Source organism: Gopherus flavomarginatus, chromosome 2, assembly GCF_025201925.1.
Source record: "Gopherus flavomarginatus isolate rGopFla2 chromosome 2, rGopFla2.mat.asm, whole genome shotgun sequence".
Classification (NCBI taxonomy): domain Eukaryota; kingdom Metazoa; phylum Chordata; order Testudines; family Testudinidae; genus Gopherus; species Gopherus flavomarginatus.
In genome coordinates, this window is record NC_066618.1 from 176,449,032 (window position 1) to 176,468,219 (window position 19,188).

The 19,188-nt window shown below is 38.0% G+C and overlaps 1 protein-coding gene across 2 annotated transcripts in view; it reads left to right on the plus strand.

The window, feature by feature from the left end:
* Positions 1-19,188, plus strand: part of GMDS (GDP-mannose 4,6-dehydratase) — a 550,007-nt gene that overhangs the window by 421,435 nt on the left and 109,384 nt on the right. For both annotated transcript variants that reach the window (XM_050940197.1, XM_050940196.1), the window contains exon 8: positions 14,168-14,286. In XM_050940197.1, coding sequence (XP_050796154.1) covers positions 14,168-14,286 — 119 coding nt within the window. The remainder of the gene's footprint in view (positions 1-14,167; positions 14,287-19,188) is intronic.

The following is a 19,188-nucleotide window of genomic DNA, read 5'->3' on the forward strand; positions in this document are numbered from 1 at the left end:
AAGACACATTTTAATTTTGTTTTGGGTAAGTGGATGTGTTTACAGTCTCACACCCACAAGTCCATGGTTTTAAATAGAAATGCTTCTATAGTGTATAAAAGAACACACGCTGTTTCTTTAAGGGTTTATCAGAAATGCCAGGATTATATTAGTTGCTGGGAACAAACTGAATAAAACTTTATATTCCACTGTGCCTGCTGCTGATGAAAAGTAGCTCTATCTCCAGTTTATTGACACAATTGGAAAGCTCTGCTTTGGGCTCTGGTGTAATTAATAATTGTTGTTATTAATGTTAATAGAGTTGTAAGTACATTCAGTGTTTTTGAAAAATGGCTAAGTGACTGCCAGAGATTGAATGGACAGAATAAGTACAGCAAGCGGAGTGGCAATGCAGGTTTCCTTGGGCAGCCTACATAGGGCACGTTAAACGTGGCCTGGAGAGAACTGCATATTAGTTTGTTGATAAGCTGTTATCCATTTATGTTTGAGCTCTATAGACTAACATACATAATTTCATTTCTATGATCTCTTAACGCTTGACATTTGCTGGCTGAAATTCACCTCTGTGTTGAGCTCTTTTTTTAAGGTCTTAAGTGATACATAGGTTTTGTGGTGGTATTCCGCATGGAGGTGAATTTTACTCTTCTGTGACTGGCAGCAGTAGTGCCAATTGATACCAATTGCACTAGTGAATTTGTGAGGTGGACACTTGTCTCCTAACAGTTGGACTGAGACCACCAAACCTCTTGTACATAGGCCACTGAATCAGATGGTGTCAAATTTGGTTTCTATTGACCTGGATTTGAACTTGTGACATAAGGTAAAGATGTTGTATCCCATTACCAATTCCCAGAGCTGTCCAGGATGCTCCATGACTTGCTCCCCAGCAAATGACATTTTGGAATTATATTTCAGACCTATCTCCTGAAATGATCTTGTATACAAAAAAATTAAAATTCCACTGATCCAAAAATTAGGCTGCTTTTGCATCTTGCCACCTAATGAAGTACATGTTGTTGAATTCTAGCTATTGGTTTAAAAACACTGCTAAATCTGTGTTTGTTCCCAGTGCTTCACAGCCAGTGAGGAAGAGATGAAAACATACCTTTTCTCTTTTGAACTTTATATGCAGAGAACTGAAAACTGGAATAAATTAGAAGGTAAAGTTTCACTGATATTGTCAAATGGAGCACACTGTGGTTTAGACAGATGGATTATACATACCAGTTTATTTTTGTAAGAATGGAACACATAGTAAACCTCTTCCTCAGGATGAGCAAATTAACATTTTCTGTCAGCTGTTTAGATTATTATTCAGCAGTCTGAGATCACTTTGAAGCCTTTAACACTTTTGAAAATAACTGAAAGTCGTACTGTGTACCGATGCTAGAAGCGGGAGAATTTTTAATACTTGAGGGAAAAGTGAATTTAAATACAGAAGTCAGATATTCTGTTTTAGCATTATTCGCTCATCCATTCTATCTCCCTGACAATACAAAATGGTTTCATACATTACATTCTAGGGTTTTTTCCATTATGGCTTTAAATGGCCCTAATATTTTGACAACCTCCAATGGCTTTGACCTAGATTACTCAACAGCCTAATAGATCTCACTGTCCCCAAGTTGTTCCTGTTATTCAGTCTAAATTTTCCCATTCTTAATTTTATCCCATAACTCCTACTATAGCAATTCTTCTCCCTCCTTTATATGTATGCCCTTCAAATACCTGTCAACTTTTACCACCTCCTTCAGTTACTTATCTCTTTGCCAGTGTGTATGTGCTTAGAGCTCTAACAGCGTGATCTTGCAAGGTGCTGAGCACTGTGGTAGCGTTATTACTTTATAGAGGCTCAATCTGAGATCAGGGCTCTTTTGTTATGGGCACTGTGCAAAACACATAATGACCAACAGTCCCTAGCTTGAGGGAGTTACAGTCCGAATTTCAAAGGATGGGAAATGAAATAGATGCAGAGAGAAGAGATACCAGACTAACAGGTGATGCTGGTGGTAGAATGTTGGTGCCTAACGGGGTAAAGAATGTCAGTGAAGCCAAGCAGCAAAAATTAAGATGTCTGTTCACTAATGTGAGGAGCCTAGGTAACAAAATGGAGGAACTAGAGCTACTCATGCAGGAAGTGAAACCGGATATTATAGGGATAACAGAAACATGGTGGAATAGTAGTCATGACTGGAGTACAGGTATTGAAGGCTATGTGCTGTTTAGGAAAGACAGAAATAAAGGCCAAGGTGGTGGAGTAGCATTGTACATCAATGATGAGGTTAACTGTAAAGAAATAAGAAGTGATGGAATGGACAAGACAGAGTCTGTCTGGGCAAAAATCACACTGGGAAAGAAAGCTACTAGAGCCTCCCCTGAGATAGTGCTTGGGGTGTGCTACAGACTGCCGGGATCTGATCTGGATATGGATAGAGACCTCTTTAATATTTTTAATGAAGTAAACACTAATGGGAAATGTGTGATCATGGGAGACTTTAACTTCCCAGAGATAGACTGGAGGACAAGTGCTAGCAAGAATAATAGGGCTCAGATTTTTCTGGATGTGATAGCTGATGGATTTCTTCACCAAGTAGTTGAAGAACCAACAAGAGGGGATGCCATTTTAGATTTGGTTTTGGTGAGTAGTGTGGACCTCACAGAAGAAATGGTTGTAGGGGACAACCTTGGTTCGAGTGATCATGAGCTAATTCAGTTCAAACTAGATGGAAAGATAAACAAAAGTAGATCTTGGACTAGGGTCTTTGACTTCTCAAGGGCTAACTTTAAAGAATTAAGGAAATTAGTTAGGGAAGTGGATTGGACTGAAGAACTTGTGGATCTAAAGGCAGAGGAGGCCTGGAATTACTTTAAGTCGCAGCTGCAGAAACTATCAGAAGCCTGCATCCCAAGAAAGGGGAAAAAAATCATAGGCAGGAGTTGTAGACCAAGCTGGATGAGCAAGCATCTCAGAGAGGTGAATAAGAAAAAGCAGAAAGCCTACAAGGAGTGGAAGAAGGGTGGGATTAGCAAGGAAAGCTACCTTATTGAGGTCAGAACATGTAGGGATAAAGTGAGAAAGGCTAAAAGCCATGTAGAGTTGGACCTTGCAAAGGGAATTAAAACCAATAGTAAAAGGTTCTATAGCCATATAAATAAGAAGAAAACAAAGAAAGAAGAAGTGGGACTGCTAAACACTGAGGATGGAATGGAGGTTAAGGATAACCTAAGCATGGCCCAATATCTAAATAAGTACTTTGCCTCAGTCTTTAATAAGGCTAATGAGGAGCTTAGGGATAATGGAAGGATGACAAATGGGAATGAGGATATGGAGGTGGATATTACCACATCTGAGGTAGAAGCCAGACTTGAACAGCTTAATGGGACAAAATCGGAGGGCCCAGATAATCTTCATCCAAGAATATTAAAGGAAGTGGCGCATGAAATTGCAAGCCCATTAGCAAGAATTTTTAATGAATCGGTAAACTCAGGGGTTGTACCGTACGACTGGAGAATTGCTAACATAGTTCCTATCTTTAAGAAAGGGAAAAAAAGTGATCCGAGTAACTATAGGCCTGTTAGTTTGACATCTGTAGTATGTAAGGTCTTGGAAAAAATTTTGAAGGAGAAAGTAGTTAAGGACATTGAGGTCAATGGTAATTGGGACAAGTTACAACATGGTTTTACTAAAGGTAGATCATGCCAAACCAACCTGATCTCCTTCTTTGAGAAGGTGACAGATTATGTAGACAAAGGAAATGCAGTAGATCTAATTTACCTCGATTTCAGGAAGGCATTTCACACGGTTCCACATGGGGAATTATTAGTTAAATTGGAAAAGATGGGGATCAATATGAAAATTGAAAGGTGGATAAGGAACTGGTTAAAGGGGAGACTCCAACGGGTCGTACTGAAGGATGAACTGTCAGGCTGGAAGGAGGTTACTAGTGGAGTTCCTCAAGGATCAGTTTTGGGACTAATCTTATTTAACCTTTTTATTACTGACCTTGGCACAAAAAGCGGGAATGTGCTAATAAAGTTTGCGGATGACACAAAGCTGGAGGGTATTGCTAACACAGAGAAGGACCGGGATATCATACAGGAAGATCTGGATGACCTTGTAAACTGGAGTAATAGTAATAGGATGAAATTTAATAGTGAAAAGTGCAAGGTCATGCACTTAGGGATTAATAATAAGAATTTTAGATATACATTGGGGACACATCAGTTGGAAGCAACAGAGGAAGAGAAGGACCTTGGAGTATTGGTTGATCACAGGATGACTATGTGAGCCGCCAATGTGATATGGCTGTTAAAAAAGCTAATGCAGTTTTAGGATGCATCGGGCGAGATATTTCCAGCAAAGATAAGGAGGTGTTAGTACCGTTATATAAGGCACCGGTGAGACCTCATCTGGAATACTGTGTGCAGTTCTGGTCTCCCATGTTTAAGAAGGGTGAATTCAAACTGGAACAGGTTCAGAGATGGGCTACTAGGATGATCCGAGGAATGGAAAACCTGTCATATGAAAGGAGACTCAAAGAGCTTGGCTTGTTTAGTCTAGCCAAAAGAAGGCTGAGGGGGGTATGCTTGCTCTTTAGAAATATATCAGAGGGATTAATATTAGGGAGAGAGAGGAATTATTTAAGCTTAGTACCAATGTAGACACAAGAACAAATGGGTATAAACTGGACACTAGGAAGTTTAGACTTGAAATTAGACGAAGGTTTCTAACCATTAGAGGAGTGAAGTTCTGGAACAGCCTTCCAAGGGGAGTAGTGGGGGCAAAAGACATATCTGGCTTTAAGACTTGATAAGTTTATGGAAGGGATGGTATGATGGGATAGCTTAATTTTGGCAATTGATCTTTGATATCAGAAGATAAGTATGCCCAGTGTTCTGTGATGGGATGTTGGATGCGATGGGATCTGAGTTACTGCAGAGAATTCTTTTCTGAGTGCTGGCTGGTGAGTCTTGCCCACATGCTCAGGGTTTAGCTGATCGCCATATTTGGGGTCGGGAAGGAATTTTCCACTGGGGCAGATTGGCAGAAGCCCTGGAGGTTTCTCGCCTTCCTCTGCAGCATGGGGCATGGGTCACTTGCTGATGGATTCTCTGCAGCTTGAGGTCTTCAAACCACAATTTGAAGACTTCAATAACTCGAACATAGGTTAGGGGTTTGTAATAGAAGTGGAGGGGTAGGGTTCTGTGGCCTGCTTTGTGCAGGAGGTTAGACTAGATGATCATATTGGTCCCTTCTGACCCTAAAGTGTATGAGTAAGAGAGATTTGCCCAAGGTAGTGCAGCAGATCAGTGGCAGAGCCATGAATAGAACCTTAGGTATTTTGACACATGGACTGTGCTGCCTCTTGGGCCCTGAGCAGAGCATGTGATAAATTTTAAACATGCGAGCAGTCCCATTGACTTCAGAAACACAGAAGCATTATAAATGGAAACCAGAATCTTTTTCCAGCCAAATGCTGCGTCATAAACTTTTTGCAGTCAATACTTGCATTGTGATTATTATTTTGGAGCTGATCAAGTTGTTATAGAAACAAGCCAACACTTGACTTGAAAGTCTAGTCTGGTTTCTTGTGGTAAGATAATGGCGTTGACTAGCCCTTCTTGGCATTGATCCCTAAGACTGCTCTACCCTGACCGCAACCTAGGTGCAACCCTTTTCTTTCGTGATGAGTAATCCTGTCTAATGGAGTCTGCTTCTTTGTGAAATGGTATTTTGTCTTTCATTCGTGTAAAAATAGCAAGGAAAATTAATTCTGAAAGGGAAAAAAAAGGGAAACTGTCAAATATCTTCTTTTAGAACAATCTACTAGGTAGAGCCTGGGAAATTTAGACTTGCTTTATGATTTTCTATAGCTAAGATAAACATGAATGATGGAAAATAATTGAGTGCTTTCTGTAATTTGTGCATGAAGGAATAATTTAATAAGGAGTATTACCTTTGGGCTTATCCTCATCTGCCTCAGTACACTGTGAAATTTCTGTATAATAGTTTGGATTTTAGTTTTTTAAATATACCAGGATTTAAAACACTTATTTATTAATGTTCTTGATCTCAGAAAGAAAAATGAAAGAAACTGAATTTATTTGTATCTTCTCTGTACATTTTCATTGATATTATTTTCATGTCATATACATCACTTTCAATTTCACCACTTGAAAGGTAAATAATTCATTGTGGACTTTGCCAAAAAAATTGAACAGATTTTTTTTTTTTAGAAAAAAATTTAGTACATTAAATGCTTTCTTAATTTTCATTGTCAGTGAGATTTCCCAACAAGCAACTTCACTGCTTTCTTTTGCCTCTGGCTGTCATCTAAAGATCAGTAATAAAGCTTTATACAAATACTTCCATGTATTAAAAGAACAATATTTTGACACTCATTGACACAAGCAAAAAAAATCAAACACAAAATCGAACACCAATCAACCCTACTAATTTAGTGTTTGACAACACAATAAGAACATTGTGCATTCACCTAAAATGAATGTGAAAAGTGTTGTGTTGCACTGTCAAGGAAGGTTACTCAGAACTTGACCTTACAAGTTTATCTGGATTATGCTGCTTGTGGTTTTTATTAATAATACTGCCTTATTAATGTCTCATGAGTCCTTACTGAGAGTTGTAAAACAATTGAACTGTCTGCTTACAAGAGAAGAGTTATACAGTGTTCCTAGTATTTCCGACTGGTGTGAGGGCTTTTGTTTCATTAGACATTGATATTGTTTTCATTTAAGATGCTCCACAAAGATTATCAAATATTTTATTATTTTAGCGACTTTAGAATTGTTGGATTATTGTCTCTAAATGTCTCACCTATCCTCTTGAAACTTTTAAAAAAATAGAAAAGGACCTGAACCAAAACTGTTTATCTGAACATCATTGAACTTTGAGAAAGTTCACATCTGGATCCCAACTTTATGGCTTGGGTACAGCACTGAAAAATGTTTTAAAATGCTTCTGTGACAATTTGTTGATTGCAACTTTGTGAGCCTCTGAAAAAGCTGATCAGAACCTATTAAAATTATGTTAGATGTTATTTTGTATTTCACTGTCCATTATTCTATCAAGTACTGTGTTTTTTCTCAATAGAAATTTTTCTCATCTTGATTTTGTTTCCTTTTTAAAAAAAAAAAGTTTCTGGTTAGTGACACCAAAATCCATAGTTTGTAACACTGTTGTGCACAGTGGAAGTAATTGTGATACAAGCACTAAATGGTAACCATTCAATACAATATACAGTGAAAATGGGGGAACTTGTATTCAAACATGGGTATCTTTATATTCAATATTAAATTAGTTGGAAAGAAACACAGACAACAATAGTTCTGACTGAGCTAAATATATTTCAACTATTTATGTTTGGTAGAGAGACTTAAATAAAATCCATGAAAACTTCTAGAGAATTTAGTGTTTATGAAAAGTGCTGCATTAACAGAGCTAAGAACTGCTTTGTCTACAGAATAGCCTAAATTTTCAGGAATTGCTGGTGAATTTACATGCTCAGGTTGAGCCACCATAGAGGGACTTAATCTTCAGAGTATGGGGTGCTCAGCACTTTCTGAAAATTAGTTGCCTCATGTTAGGGACCCAAAATACATTGTTTGGTCCTGACATAGAGTGCCTCCCTTTGGGGTTATACATTGTTCTGTACTTCCAGCATAGTTAGTATGTTCTTCAAGAACAAACTATCACTATTTCTAGCAAACTGCAGGTTAATTTGGGCATGTTGCCCTCCTTCTTGATTATGATTACACAAAGCTATTTTTGTTTCAATGGGAAAACAAATAACTAGATCAGTTACACATACTCAAATGGCCCTGATTTTTTATTTTTTTTTTTTTTTGGTCAGATCCCCTTGTTAAAATACTGTCAATACATCACTGCTGCTTTCTTCGATAAAACATAGTAGGCAGAATACACATGTAGTTTGGAGGCTTGCTGCTGTACAAATCTTGTCCAAATAACATTGTCAGTGACAAGAATTAATAGTAGGCCAAGTGCTACTATCCTTACTTAGTCAGAACTCGCATTGTGGTAAGGACTGCAGGATCACACCCAGTGATTTTATATTGGCATTAGGATGGAATCAGCTTATATGACTCACAAGGCATTTTCTACTGTAATTGAGCTTCATTGATGTTTTTCAGCCTTTTGTATTTCGGTATGTATTGTGTACAGAATCTACATATTAAGCTATTCACTCTAGCATTCAGAAGGAGTATGTATCACTGCCTCTCTTTATCCAGTGTACTTTCATGCATACTGTTTGTATACTTAGTACACACCTATACTTCTTACAGTGTGGTGTAAGCAGTCAGTCAAATTTCTGTTACTTAGACCAGTAACACCTCCTTTTACCCGCTCTGAAGTAAATAAATTAAAGGGATGCTATCATTGCAATTTAGGTCCAAAACTGAAGTTGTCAGAGAACCCAAGAAGCAAATATTAGCCATCATTCCCAATTTCTCATTTTAAGTTTCCTTCTAATAAGCAATCATTGATATCCATTTAACTAGTAGTTTCAGAAACCACAACTGCTAATCTGGGTTACTTCATAAAAGGCCCAATTATTCCATTTAACACTGGATTTAGAAGACAGTGAGTGGTAAGGAGCCACTTCACATTATGGGTAGCGCAGACAGGGATTGAGTCAGAGGACGGCATAATACCTTCCCAAGCAGCCAGGGTGCAGGGGATAGGGAAGCTGGCTATTTCCCCCAAGGTACCTGACCTGCTCCTTGGGACAGTACAGACTACAGAGGGAGGTGGATCAATTGTGGCACAAAAGAAATAGTTCCTCACTGTCAGTGCAGGAACTGCAATTGTGCCAGACCCTTAGCTGGCCACGTTGGGGAAAGAGGATATTTGACTTCCTATCCCACCATGCAACCCCTGTAACATCTTCTCACACTTGAGGCTAGCATGTTCAGTTATGCCTCTCAGTGATGACCCCAGCAAAGTAGCTAGACTTTGAATCACCATAGTGCCTTCTTCAACCCACTGAATTCCTCTGTCCACTTCTAGACAGTGGAGTATGAAAGATTATAAAAACAGAATTGCTATAAATAACACCAATGTACTCTTGAGTCTCTCTAACTGGTGATGTTTTTTGCCTGAGTCACAAAGTACTCTCTAATTTTTGGCAGACTTGAGGTAACCTGTGCCCTCCACGCACAAAAAATAAATAGAACTAGACAGCCACCAGTCAATGTGTCTGTCTCTGTACCGTTAGGGTGATGTGTTCTGCATCAGACCCATGCTATCTGTTAAGTCTCCTGTAGTAAGTACATTTGATTTGTGGTTAGAACATGTTTTTCATTTTATTGCAGGACTGTATATGGTACATAGAAATGTGACTTCATGTGATGCATATGTTCTGTAGTGGTGGAATACAAAAATTAAATCTACCAGAATCACTGGTAGCTATATTTTCTAAGTAACACACATCAATCTGTCTGACTGTGTTTGGACATCTTGTTAGAATTTAGGACTTGCTACCACATATAAGTCACAAAAAAGGCTTTGTTAATTTTGTGGACAAATCAGCAATTAGCATTTTATTTCTGCAATAGAAATCATCAATCATTATTTAAACCATAGTCACTATTTGAGGTTTAGATTTGTTTTTTCCTCTTAACAGACAGGTTCCTAATTAAGCTGATTTCTAACAATGTACTGTGCTCACCAGTAGAGGAGTGGATGATTTAAAGAAACGAATCAAATAAATATAGTTAAACATAACCTTGATTAACAAGTCTTGTTATTCATGGATGACAGCACAGTTAATAAGTGTTTTCTGGCTGGGATGCTGTACTGGAATTTAATGGTGAGGCACAAGTGCAACAGACTGCAGATTCTCAAGACAAACACACACATCACAATCACAGTACAAGAGGCATGTACGGAATTAGTATGTATTGGCTGTGCTAGTCCAGTTCAGGTTTTCCCCTTCACTGATCCAGGTGTGAACATGAACAACACTGTGAGGAAGAGACTTCTAAATGGGTGTTGGCCTCAAAGAAAACTGGCTCCGGTTTAGAAATGTTTCTTGAAATTAGAGTTCCTCACCTAGAGGGAATTTTTTTTTTTATATTGTCTTTAAAAAAAAAAAAAAAAGTGTTGGCAGCAGTTGTAGTTAAGACTTGCAGAACAGATATCCAGCTCACGTAATCACAAAAGTGCATCCGCATGTTAAACTTGCTATGTATTCTTCTACAGTGAATTTTCTGTCTTTAAATTTAAATGACATGGTATTGCCTTTCGACTTTGTGAGTCACTAGAGCAGAGACAAAAAGAGTTCAAATATGGAAAATATGTTTTGTACATTTGCCATTAAAGGAACAATGTGATTTGAAGAGAGCTAGAGCCTGGATAGTTTCTGTAATAGTTTTCTCCTCCTCTTCAGCCTTAACCCCATTTTGGTAACCAAATCCATCTAAAGAGTAAGGAAAGAGTTAGAGATATGTATTGTGATAAGTGACTTTCTGGCTGCCCATTAGGGATATCAAAAAAAAAAATACATACAGAGAAAATTAGGAAAAACCATGCCCCTCTTTCCACTCCACAAAAATTCCTAAAATATGTGACCTCATGATGGTTAAAAGATAGCCAAGAGCTGGAGCTGGGCAATGATTTTATCATAGATTGCAGCCCAGGCATGTCATGGGTCATGTGGTTCAGCATGTGAACAGGAAGGTGAGAATTGGTGAACTTTTGCCTCAGTTGTGCAGTCCATCAGCGAATAAATGGACCAAATCACTGTGCAGCTGTATAAGGAGGTGAACGGCTGAATACTTTTCACACAGAGGCCTTTGTGTCCTGGACATGATCTAGCATTATGATGGGGCGCGCTAGGCTGCGGCTTTGTAGCAATTACTAAGCCATTATCACGCTAGAACACCAGATCATTTATCTTCTAATTCAGAGTGTCACCTGTTCTTCATTTACCAGTCAATAACCATTAATTATGCTCAGTGGAAATTTAAACAAAGCTGTTCCTCTCTGTTAAAACCAGTAAACCATCCAGTAATGACAATTAAATCTGGAGTTGCGTATCCTTTCTCCCTCCTTATTCTTGTTCTCTGCCTGGAGTGTGGTACAATATGATCTCTTATGGGAAATGTCTAGAAATTGATAGATCAAGGGCCTCTGATAGTATGATGAAAAAAGAGCACATTCCTGGCACATTCTATGGGGAAAGTGGGTAGCTACTACTTATACATAGATTTCTTTTTGGATACATAATATGTAACAGCAGAAATGAACATTTTTGATGCTGAGTTTGTTGAAGTATTTTCTGCCCACTGGCTTGCCTTTGTCTTTATGGTACAAAAACCGCATGCAGACATGTTCAAATGAACAACTCTTTACCTCCTTGTTGAAACAATCAATGATTTTTGTTCATAATTATTAGACTGTTACTTTTCACTGGTTTGATTGGGCTAATTATAAGATGGACTGAATGCGAAAAGAAAATAGAAGGACAAACCGTGATAAATTTTCAAGTAATCATTATTCCAAGCACCACTTTTACTAGCAGAAATTCAGGGAGAAGTTCCTTTTAGTTTAACAGCATCTGTGTTGTTTGATCATTACAAGCCTGACCCTGTAGAAATGTACCACAATGTATGCTCCAAGATTTGCTTGCTCTTTGAAATGGTAGAAAAGCATGACAAAGCAAATCCAAAAATCTGGTAGGAAGTTTTAAAAATAGAGAGAGAGAGAGAGAGCATTCATGTTGCCAAACTAGAAACCAAAAAACCCAGTCAAAGTAGCATCAGATATTTATGTGGTTACTGTTTTTTTTCGTGGGTGAAATGTATATATTTCTGTAGCTAAAATGCAGTTAAGCATCACACAAAAATAGCAGTGACTACCTGAATACCTGATGCTGTATTGACTGGGTTTTTTGGTTTTTAATTTGGCAATGTGAATACTCTGCCGCAGTAAATATGTGCAAAAATTAAAATATTTGTGTTACTAAATCATAGAAAATTGCTTTAAACTCTCCAAATACCATAGGCCATATTCTGATGTAACTACTCCTGTAAAAGTCCCATTTATGGCAATAGGAGAGTCCGCATGAATTTTGATTGATCGAATAAGGACTGAGAGTCTGATCCTACAGTCCCTTATTCACTCAGATAGTGCCTACTCCTTTGAACAATCCTATTGGTTTCAGTAGATCTACTTAGGTAAGTAAAGGTTTGTGGGATCAGGGATTGAGTTAGGACTTCAGGATTAGCCCCATGTTTAAAATATTCATTTTTGCTCTGTTGAAGGTTGGTATGGCTGTGAATCCTACAGGTCTAGTCAGACATGAAAGAAAGGGTGTCAGTGATTTACTGTAACCTTGTGAATCAAAACAAAAACCCGAATGTTCCAAGAAAAATAGTATCAAAGATAGCAATTAAGACATCTCTTGCCAGCAGAAGGAATTTAATCAGTCAATCACATATTACTGCGTCATTAGCTAGAGAGCTCAACCCTGGGGAGGAAAAATAAAGCTGCTGCCATTGTCCCACCCAGCATGCCACATCCCTAAAGCACAATTAATGTCAAGGACATACACAGGAGTTGCCCAAAATCCCATCTTCCGTGCACATTCAAGAGGCAAAAGAAGCGTGTTAATAAAATCTCGCAGAAATAGTAAAGATGCAAAAAAACAACAGGAAGCAAAATGACTTGCATATAGAATAATTTGAAGGGAGTATATCTTCTTGCTTTGCCTGACACTGATTTACTAAAAGGGGGTAAGGGGTGGAGGGGGAAGAAGAATTGAACTTTTCAGGTGGTATTTACTGAGAGAAACGGAGCTGTCCCAAAGCTTTTATTAATCTGATTTGCAGAGTATCCACTAGCATCTGGGGACCTACTAAAGTTTTCTTTAAATCTGATGTGAAGATGTCAATGAAAATAGCATCGTGGATTACTCTATAAGAAGATGGCAATTCCTTTTACCCTATGGAGAAAGAGATGAATTATTTTGCTTTTTTGTACTGATTATTTATTAAAAGAAAGCTCTGATGTGCGTCAATTGCTCCCTGTTTCTAACTTAAGGAAATAAAGTGTTTCCATCACTTTGACCTAGAGTGATCTTTTTATTTTTTCCATCTATAGTTTCTGGGTGGCAGTGAGGGTCTCATGGATAGGGCACTGGATTGGGTATAAGAAGACCTGGGTTCTATTACTGACATTGATTGGCTGTGTGACTTTAGGCAAATTGCTTTACCTCTATGTGTTTCTGTTTTCCCTCCCACCCTTTGTCTGACTTTTCTATTTAGACTGGAAACTGTTTGGGACAGCCATTCTCTCTCATTATGTGTTTGAACAGTGCTAAGTACAGTGAAGCCACAAAATCTCCTCTGGGGCCTCTAGGCAGAAATGTAACACAAATAACAATAGTAGTAATCTGTGAAGTTGTGATTTAGAAATAGTTCTGATTTTGGTCACTGTTCTGATCTTTGCACAGCCTGCAATCTTTAAAAGAGAGTCTTAAGTGTTTGCCTAACTTCTCCATTAGTATTTCCGTACATTGAAAAGGGGAATCTTGTTTGCCACACCTTCAAATGCATCTCCAGAGGTGTGCAGGAGGAATAGCTGAATTTGAAGTAATGCACTATGAAAATACTGGTCCTCTCTGTCCTGTCTGTCCTGTATTTATTTGAGTTAAATCTAGTTTAAAATAGTCAACAGTGTATTTGACCACAGTTAGGTAGTTCTATGTTTTTGCCCTACTGACAACATCTCTTAAATTGCAGAGGAGTATATAATATTTTTCTTCCCATTACATGTGAATAAATGTAAGGTTTATAATAAATGGGTTCTTACTCCTAAGGGTTACTGTCTACTTTTGAACACTGAATCTTGATTTAAAATATCCCCGACAGAAATCCCTGGTGTGAAACAAAGAGAAAATCAGGTATATTACAGACAATTTTCTGTAATGTAAAATAATTCCAATTAGTCACTTGTAAGAGTTGTGCTGAACTAGCTAACAGCCTCATGTTAAAAAGTGCTAATTTCCCTAGTTGCATGCATATATGTATCTTATTATCTGCAAATCAAAATGTGGTAATATAATATCATGTACAAAAGGGCCCACTTACAGGTGCACTTAATCTGGATTTGTTTATCTTTCTGCAGGCTATGTGGCTGATGTTGCAAACGGATGAGCCAGAGGACTTTGTCATAGCTACTGGGGAGGTCCACAGTGTCCGTGAATTTGTGGAGAAGTCTTTTAAACACATTGGGAAAACCATTGTGTAAGTATGAATAGGAGCTAGCAGCAGTGGGTTTCTGTATCCTATCAACTATTGACATGTGGCTTTGATTTTGCCATTACATAGCAATATTTCTTTTATATTCGTTTTCACTTTCATGTGTCTTATGTTTGTAACATAAGGCCTCTGGGTATGAATCACTGACTCTCGCTCAGCCTATCCAACCACAGGGTATTGCTCCAGCACCCTCCCCTCCACCAAAAACAGATCTAGCAGAATTTCATCCACTCCAGGTGGCGTAGGTTGTAGATATCTCACCTCGGCATTCTTATAGGCTGCTCCTTTTCCATTGTAAATCCCATCTCCCTGCCCTCAGTTCCCCAACACCGTTGCCCTCCATACTCCGAGAGGGCTGACCACCTCAGCTGAGATTACAGTGCTATACCATTCTATACTGGCTCATAGGGAATGGATGTTTCAGACACATTTTATTGTTGGTGCACTTTTGTCCTCATCACCAGCCCCAAAACAGAAACTGCCACTTCAGCCACATTCCCAGACTTCGCCAGTTTAAGATGTGACACCTGTAAACTCGATTCCTTTCCGTGTGGCAGCATGTTGGCCACACTGCTGGGACTATATAGCAGCATCGCTCTTTATTCTTCTTAGTTCTTGTCCTACTGAGCCATAAAAATGTTGAGCTGTGGGTGCAGAATGTTTACAGTGCATATTCTGCATAGTTTGACTGAAAATACAAAATTCCTTCTCAAGACCAGATAATAAAATCAGGCTGGCTTTGTGAATGCTTTCTGTAATTTATATTTTTATTGTTTATTATTTTTTCAATTTCCCTTCTTCTGTATCTTCTCTGGGCCCCATGCATCAACATACCAATCTCAGCTGGAAGAGGGAGAGGAAAGCCACAGGCTCTTCCATGACGCTAGCACCAGGGCTCTTCCTCAGGCCATCAAAGACACTGGTGCAGCTGGTGAACATTTGACAGGGCCAGTAAGTTTTACTTGGGAGCAAAAACTCGACACATTCAATAAATATGCAGAAATGCACAGATATATACAATATTATTTGAACAGTCAGTGGGTGGTTGGGTAGATGATAACATTTTCCCTTGATGAATGTTAGTCTGGTTTCAATTTTTGGCACTTACTTTCAGAAAAAATTCAGAAGGGCAGTATAGTAATGAACTTCCAGCCCTAAAGCTCGATTTTTAGGATATTTTTCTTCAAATATTTAGTTTCTTTCTTGATTTGCTTGCCCATCTTCTCTACCTCTACACAATTAACAGTGTGAACTTTAACCAGAGTGACATTTTTCAAGGGCACTAGGAATTGTTTTCTCTTTCTTTTTTTTTCTGTATTTATTATGTTTCTTTATTTATAACTGACTTTCACTGGTAAGTATTGTTTTAAATTGAAAGCAGGTGAAACTTTAGTGTTTACTGTGGAAACTGTTGTTCTGTACAGATGCGTAATCTTATGATATCTGGAACCCTTTCTTCTGTCTCCTGTTGGATGTTTCTCTGCATTAAGAGGACGACTTGGTGATCAGAATTTTTAAACATGGATATCTAAAGTCAGGCACCAAAATTCATGTTTAGAAGTGCTGGGCATCCATTGATTTCCAGTCTACTCACCTATATAAAATTGAACACCCTACTTAAGAATTTTACTGGACTGGTCTAGTGTACTCTGCACTTCCAGAATCAAAAGCTAAATGATATATTCTTGTAAGCAAAAGAAAAAATAAACTCTGAACTCATCTGCCCCGCAAAGGAAAGGAAAGCAAAAGGGAAAGAATTTTGCAAATAGATCCTATTATAAATAATAAGGAAAAACCCATTTTCAAAAGTCACTTAGGTACTAAGGCCTCTACCTTCCATTGAGTGTCAATGAGATGTAGGGATTTAGGCTCCTAAATCACTTAGGCATTTTTACCCTTTTTTATAGAATTTATGAACTACTCCCTTAACTAATATCTGGCCATAATAATATATTCACTTCTGGATCTAGTAAGGTAATGTGTTCATATAGTTTTTGCCATTTGGGTGCATAAAAAAAGATGTATGTTATTTAGGTGCTAATTACTTTTGCTTTGAGAACAGCACGGTTGTGATAATTTTAATATAGTTTCCCCAAATACTCTCAGCTAAATGGAGTTGATAATAGGGATAAACAAATATGCTTCATTTAATGTAAAAACCCACCTCCACATCCCAAAACCATTGCTCTTCTCTTAAACTGAACTAAACCTAAAACTTTTTTGAGGTTTGGGAAAGATTTTTGTTAGGAACCTTCCTGATTTTCTAGGTCCCAACATGACCTCTATGCCTTCCCAAAACATACACTCACTCTCTCTCACCTTACTACTGTTGTCTTCTTGGCTCAATGGCTAGCAATCTTTTACCTCTTTGGGGAACCCTTGAGGGCCCATTACCTTGAAATTGGAAGAGGTGGGGTATTGTCTTTGGGAATTAACCAGGCAGTCCCCTACTCCACTCTAGTAGGTCCTATTGATCTACCACTTTAAAATTGATGATGCACCAAAGATGTAATGCTCCAGTATGCACTGTGTGATCATTAAATCAACTCCTGCAAGAAAAAGCTGATTCCTCCCTCCCTCCTTGCAAGATCAGTTTTTCATGGGAGTTATGAAATTTCAGGATCTCAAATGGCACTGTTGGGAATAAGCTCCTGGCTGCCTTTACAATGTTAAAATGACAACAAATCTTCTCACTTCTGCCCCACAGTGCACCAGTGGTCTTTCAAAATCCACAGCTTCTGTAAGCTGTGTCTGGGAACTGTGGGATAAGTATCCGGAATGCAATGCCTTGAAACAGTTCATGACAGGGCAAGCCTGCAGTGGTTCTTTAACCCCTTCAGCTGGGCTTGTTTGTGTTTGTCAGTGTAGGAACAAATATCTGTCCTCCAGTGCAGACACAGCCATCATATCGTTGGTTGCTTGATATTGCAGTATATGGTATCCAGGAAAACAGTTTTGAATGCTCCTTCACCACAGTTAAACTTCTCTCATCATTTGTACAGTCATTTTTCTTTCTAGTACTTATTAATTTGTGCAGCTAAACACACAGTACAGGTTAATAAACCTTTCAATGAAGTTGCATCATACTCTCTTAGTCAAAGATTACAACATTTTATTTTACCATATTATCTAGTCTAAAACACGAAAAAAAGAAAATGTTAGTACATCATGTAAATAATTAGATACATAGCTACAACAAGACTATGAAAGGTAGTATAAAGTGAACACAGGTTTATTTTTACAGATTTGTTTTGTGTGGATTTTTCTCTTAACATTTTTTTTTACCAGGAAGAAATTTGAAGTGATATTTATAGAATGGCTCAGAGTCATTCTAATTCAGGCCTTTGCACTGACAGGAAAGCCTCTGAGCTACAAATATTTTTCCCCTGTAAGCATTACACTTTTTTTCTTTTTACTTTCCCTTTTACTTATTACTAATTAAGTAATACTAGGGGAAAACACTTCCCTCCTATAATTTGAACTACAGCAGGGTTAAACCAAACAGGCAAATGCTTGTCTTGACTAATTTTCTGTCATTAATCTTATTAAATTAGAACAGGATTGCAAGATAGCCTGAAACCACTACAGGACTCAGAATTCTTTTCAGACTGCTGTCTGCAAATGGCAAAAAAAAAAAAAAAAAAAATTAAAAAAACACTATTCAGGCAATGGAAAGATTTGTTGTATTTTTTTTTTTGGTTACTATAAAGCTCCAGGTATATTTGCAATAGAAATATGCATTGCTTTCAGGGCCAGAATTAATGCAGGAAGATGAACATTTTACCACACTCATGGTGGCTCCATGGTTTTATTCTTTGTGATAGTTAACTTGTCACCTAGTCTGTAATGATCACCCCACAAATGGGATTCCCTATAATAATAAGAATAAGGTCTGGTGAGGTGAGCCTCTGGAAGCCCAGGAGTGTTTCTCTCTCAGTGATGTGGAACAGCAAATGGGAGGTGGAACTGAGAGAGAGTGACTTTTTTATTTTAAAATGCTTTGGCAGGGTGCAGTAGCCCTGTCTGATCCCTGATAAACAAGCGTTAATTTCAGTTGATTTTTTTCCCCCTCCCATTGTACAGATGCTCATGGAAGGGAAAACTGAGCTGAAGTTAAGTGTTTTCACCAGTGACCAAGCAATGACCATTCTCCCTGTCATTCATCCAAACATTTTGGGTAATTATCTGATCTAAACCTTCAGACCTTTTGAGATTCACAATTGTTAAATGAAAACATTTGCTCCTGAACGCAAGTGTTCCTAATAGGATGCAGACTTGCCAACTCTTGCAATTTTATCCTGAGTCTCATGATATTTGGTTGTTTTCTTAAAGCCCCGGCTCTTGTTGTCAAGTGGTTTTTTGAGAATCTCAGGTTTCATTTTTTAAAAAGTAAATTTCTAGCCGTCACAAAAGCTTGAGCAGGTGAACCTTAAAGGTTGAAAAATCAGAAGGCAACTAAAAAGCTACCCATAATATATTATTTTAACAGTCTAATTTTTAAGACATTTAATGAGCTTTTAGACCTGCCGCCTGATTTCTGAACACTTGCAGTTGGCAATATTGGGAATGTACGACTTGGTTACTCTACTGTGGTCAGTCAAATTATATAGATATGTGGGTCCAATTAATCAAACCACTTGAATACATGCTTAAGTTCATCCCTATTCAGCAAAATACTTAAGCATGTACTGAAGTTCCTCCCAATTTAAATTAAACAATTTAGGTGAAGTTGAATTAGGGTTTGTAGAGTCGAATTTAAAATCTAATCACATGCAATATTTTTGTGATATGACAGGGTGGGGTTCCACTACCGTCTCTTTTCAAGCAACAAACCACTCAGAGACTATCTTCTCGTCAAACCACCTCATGGGTTAATTCACCATGTTC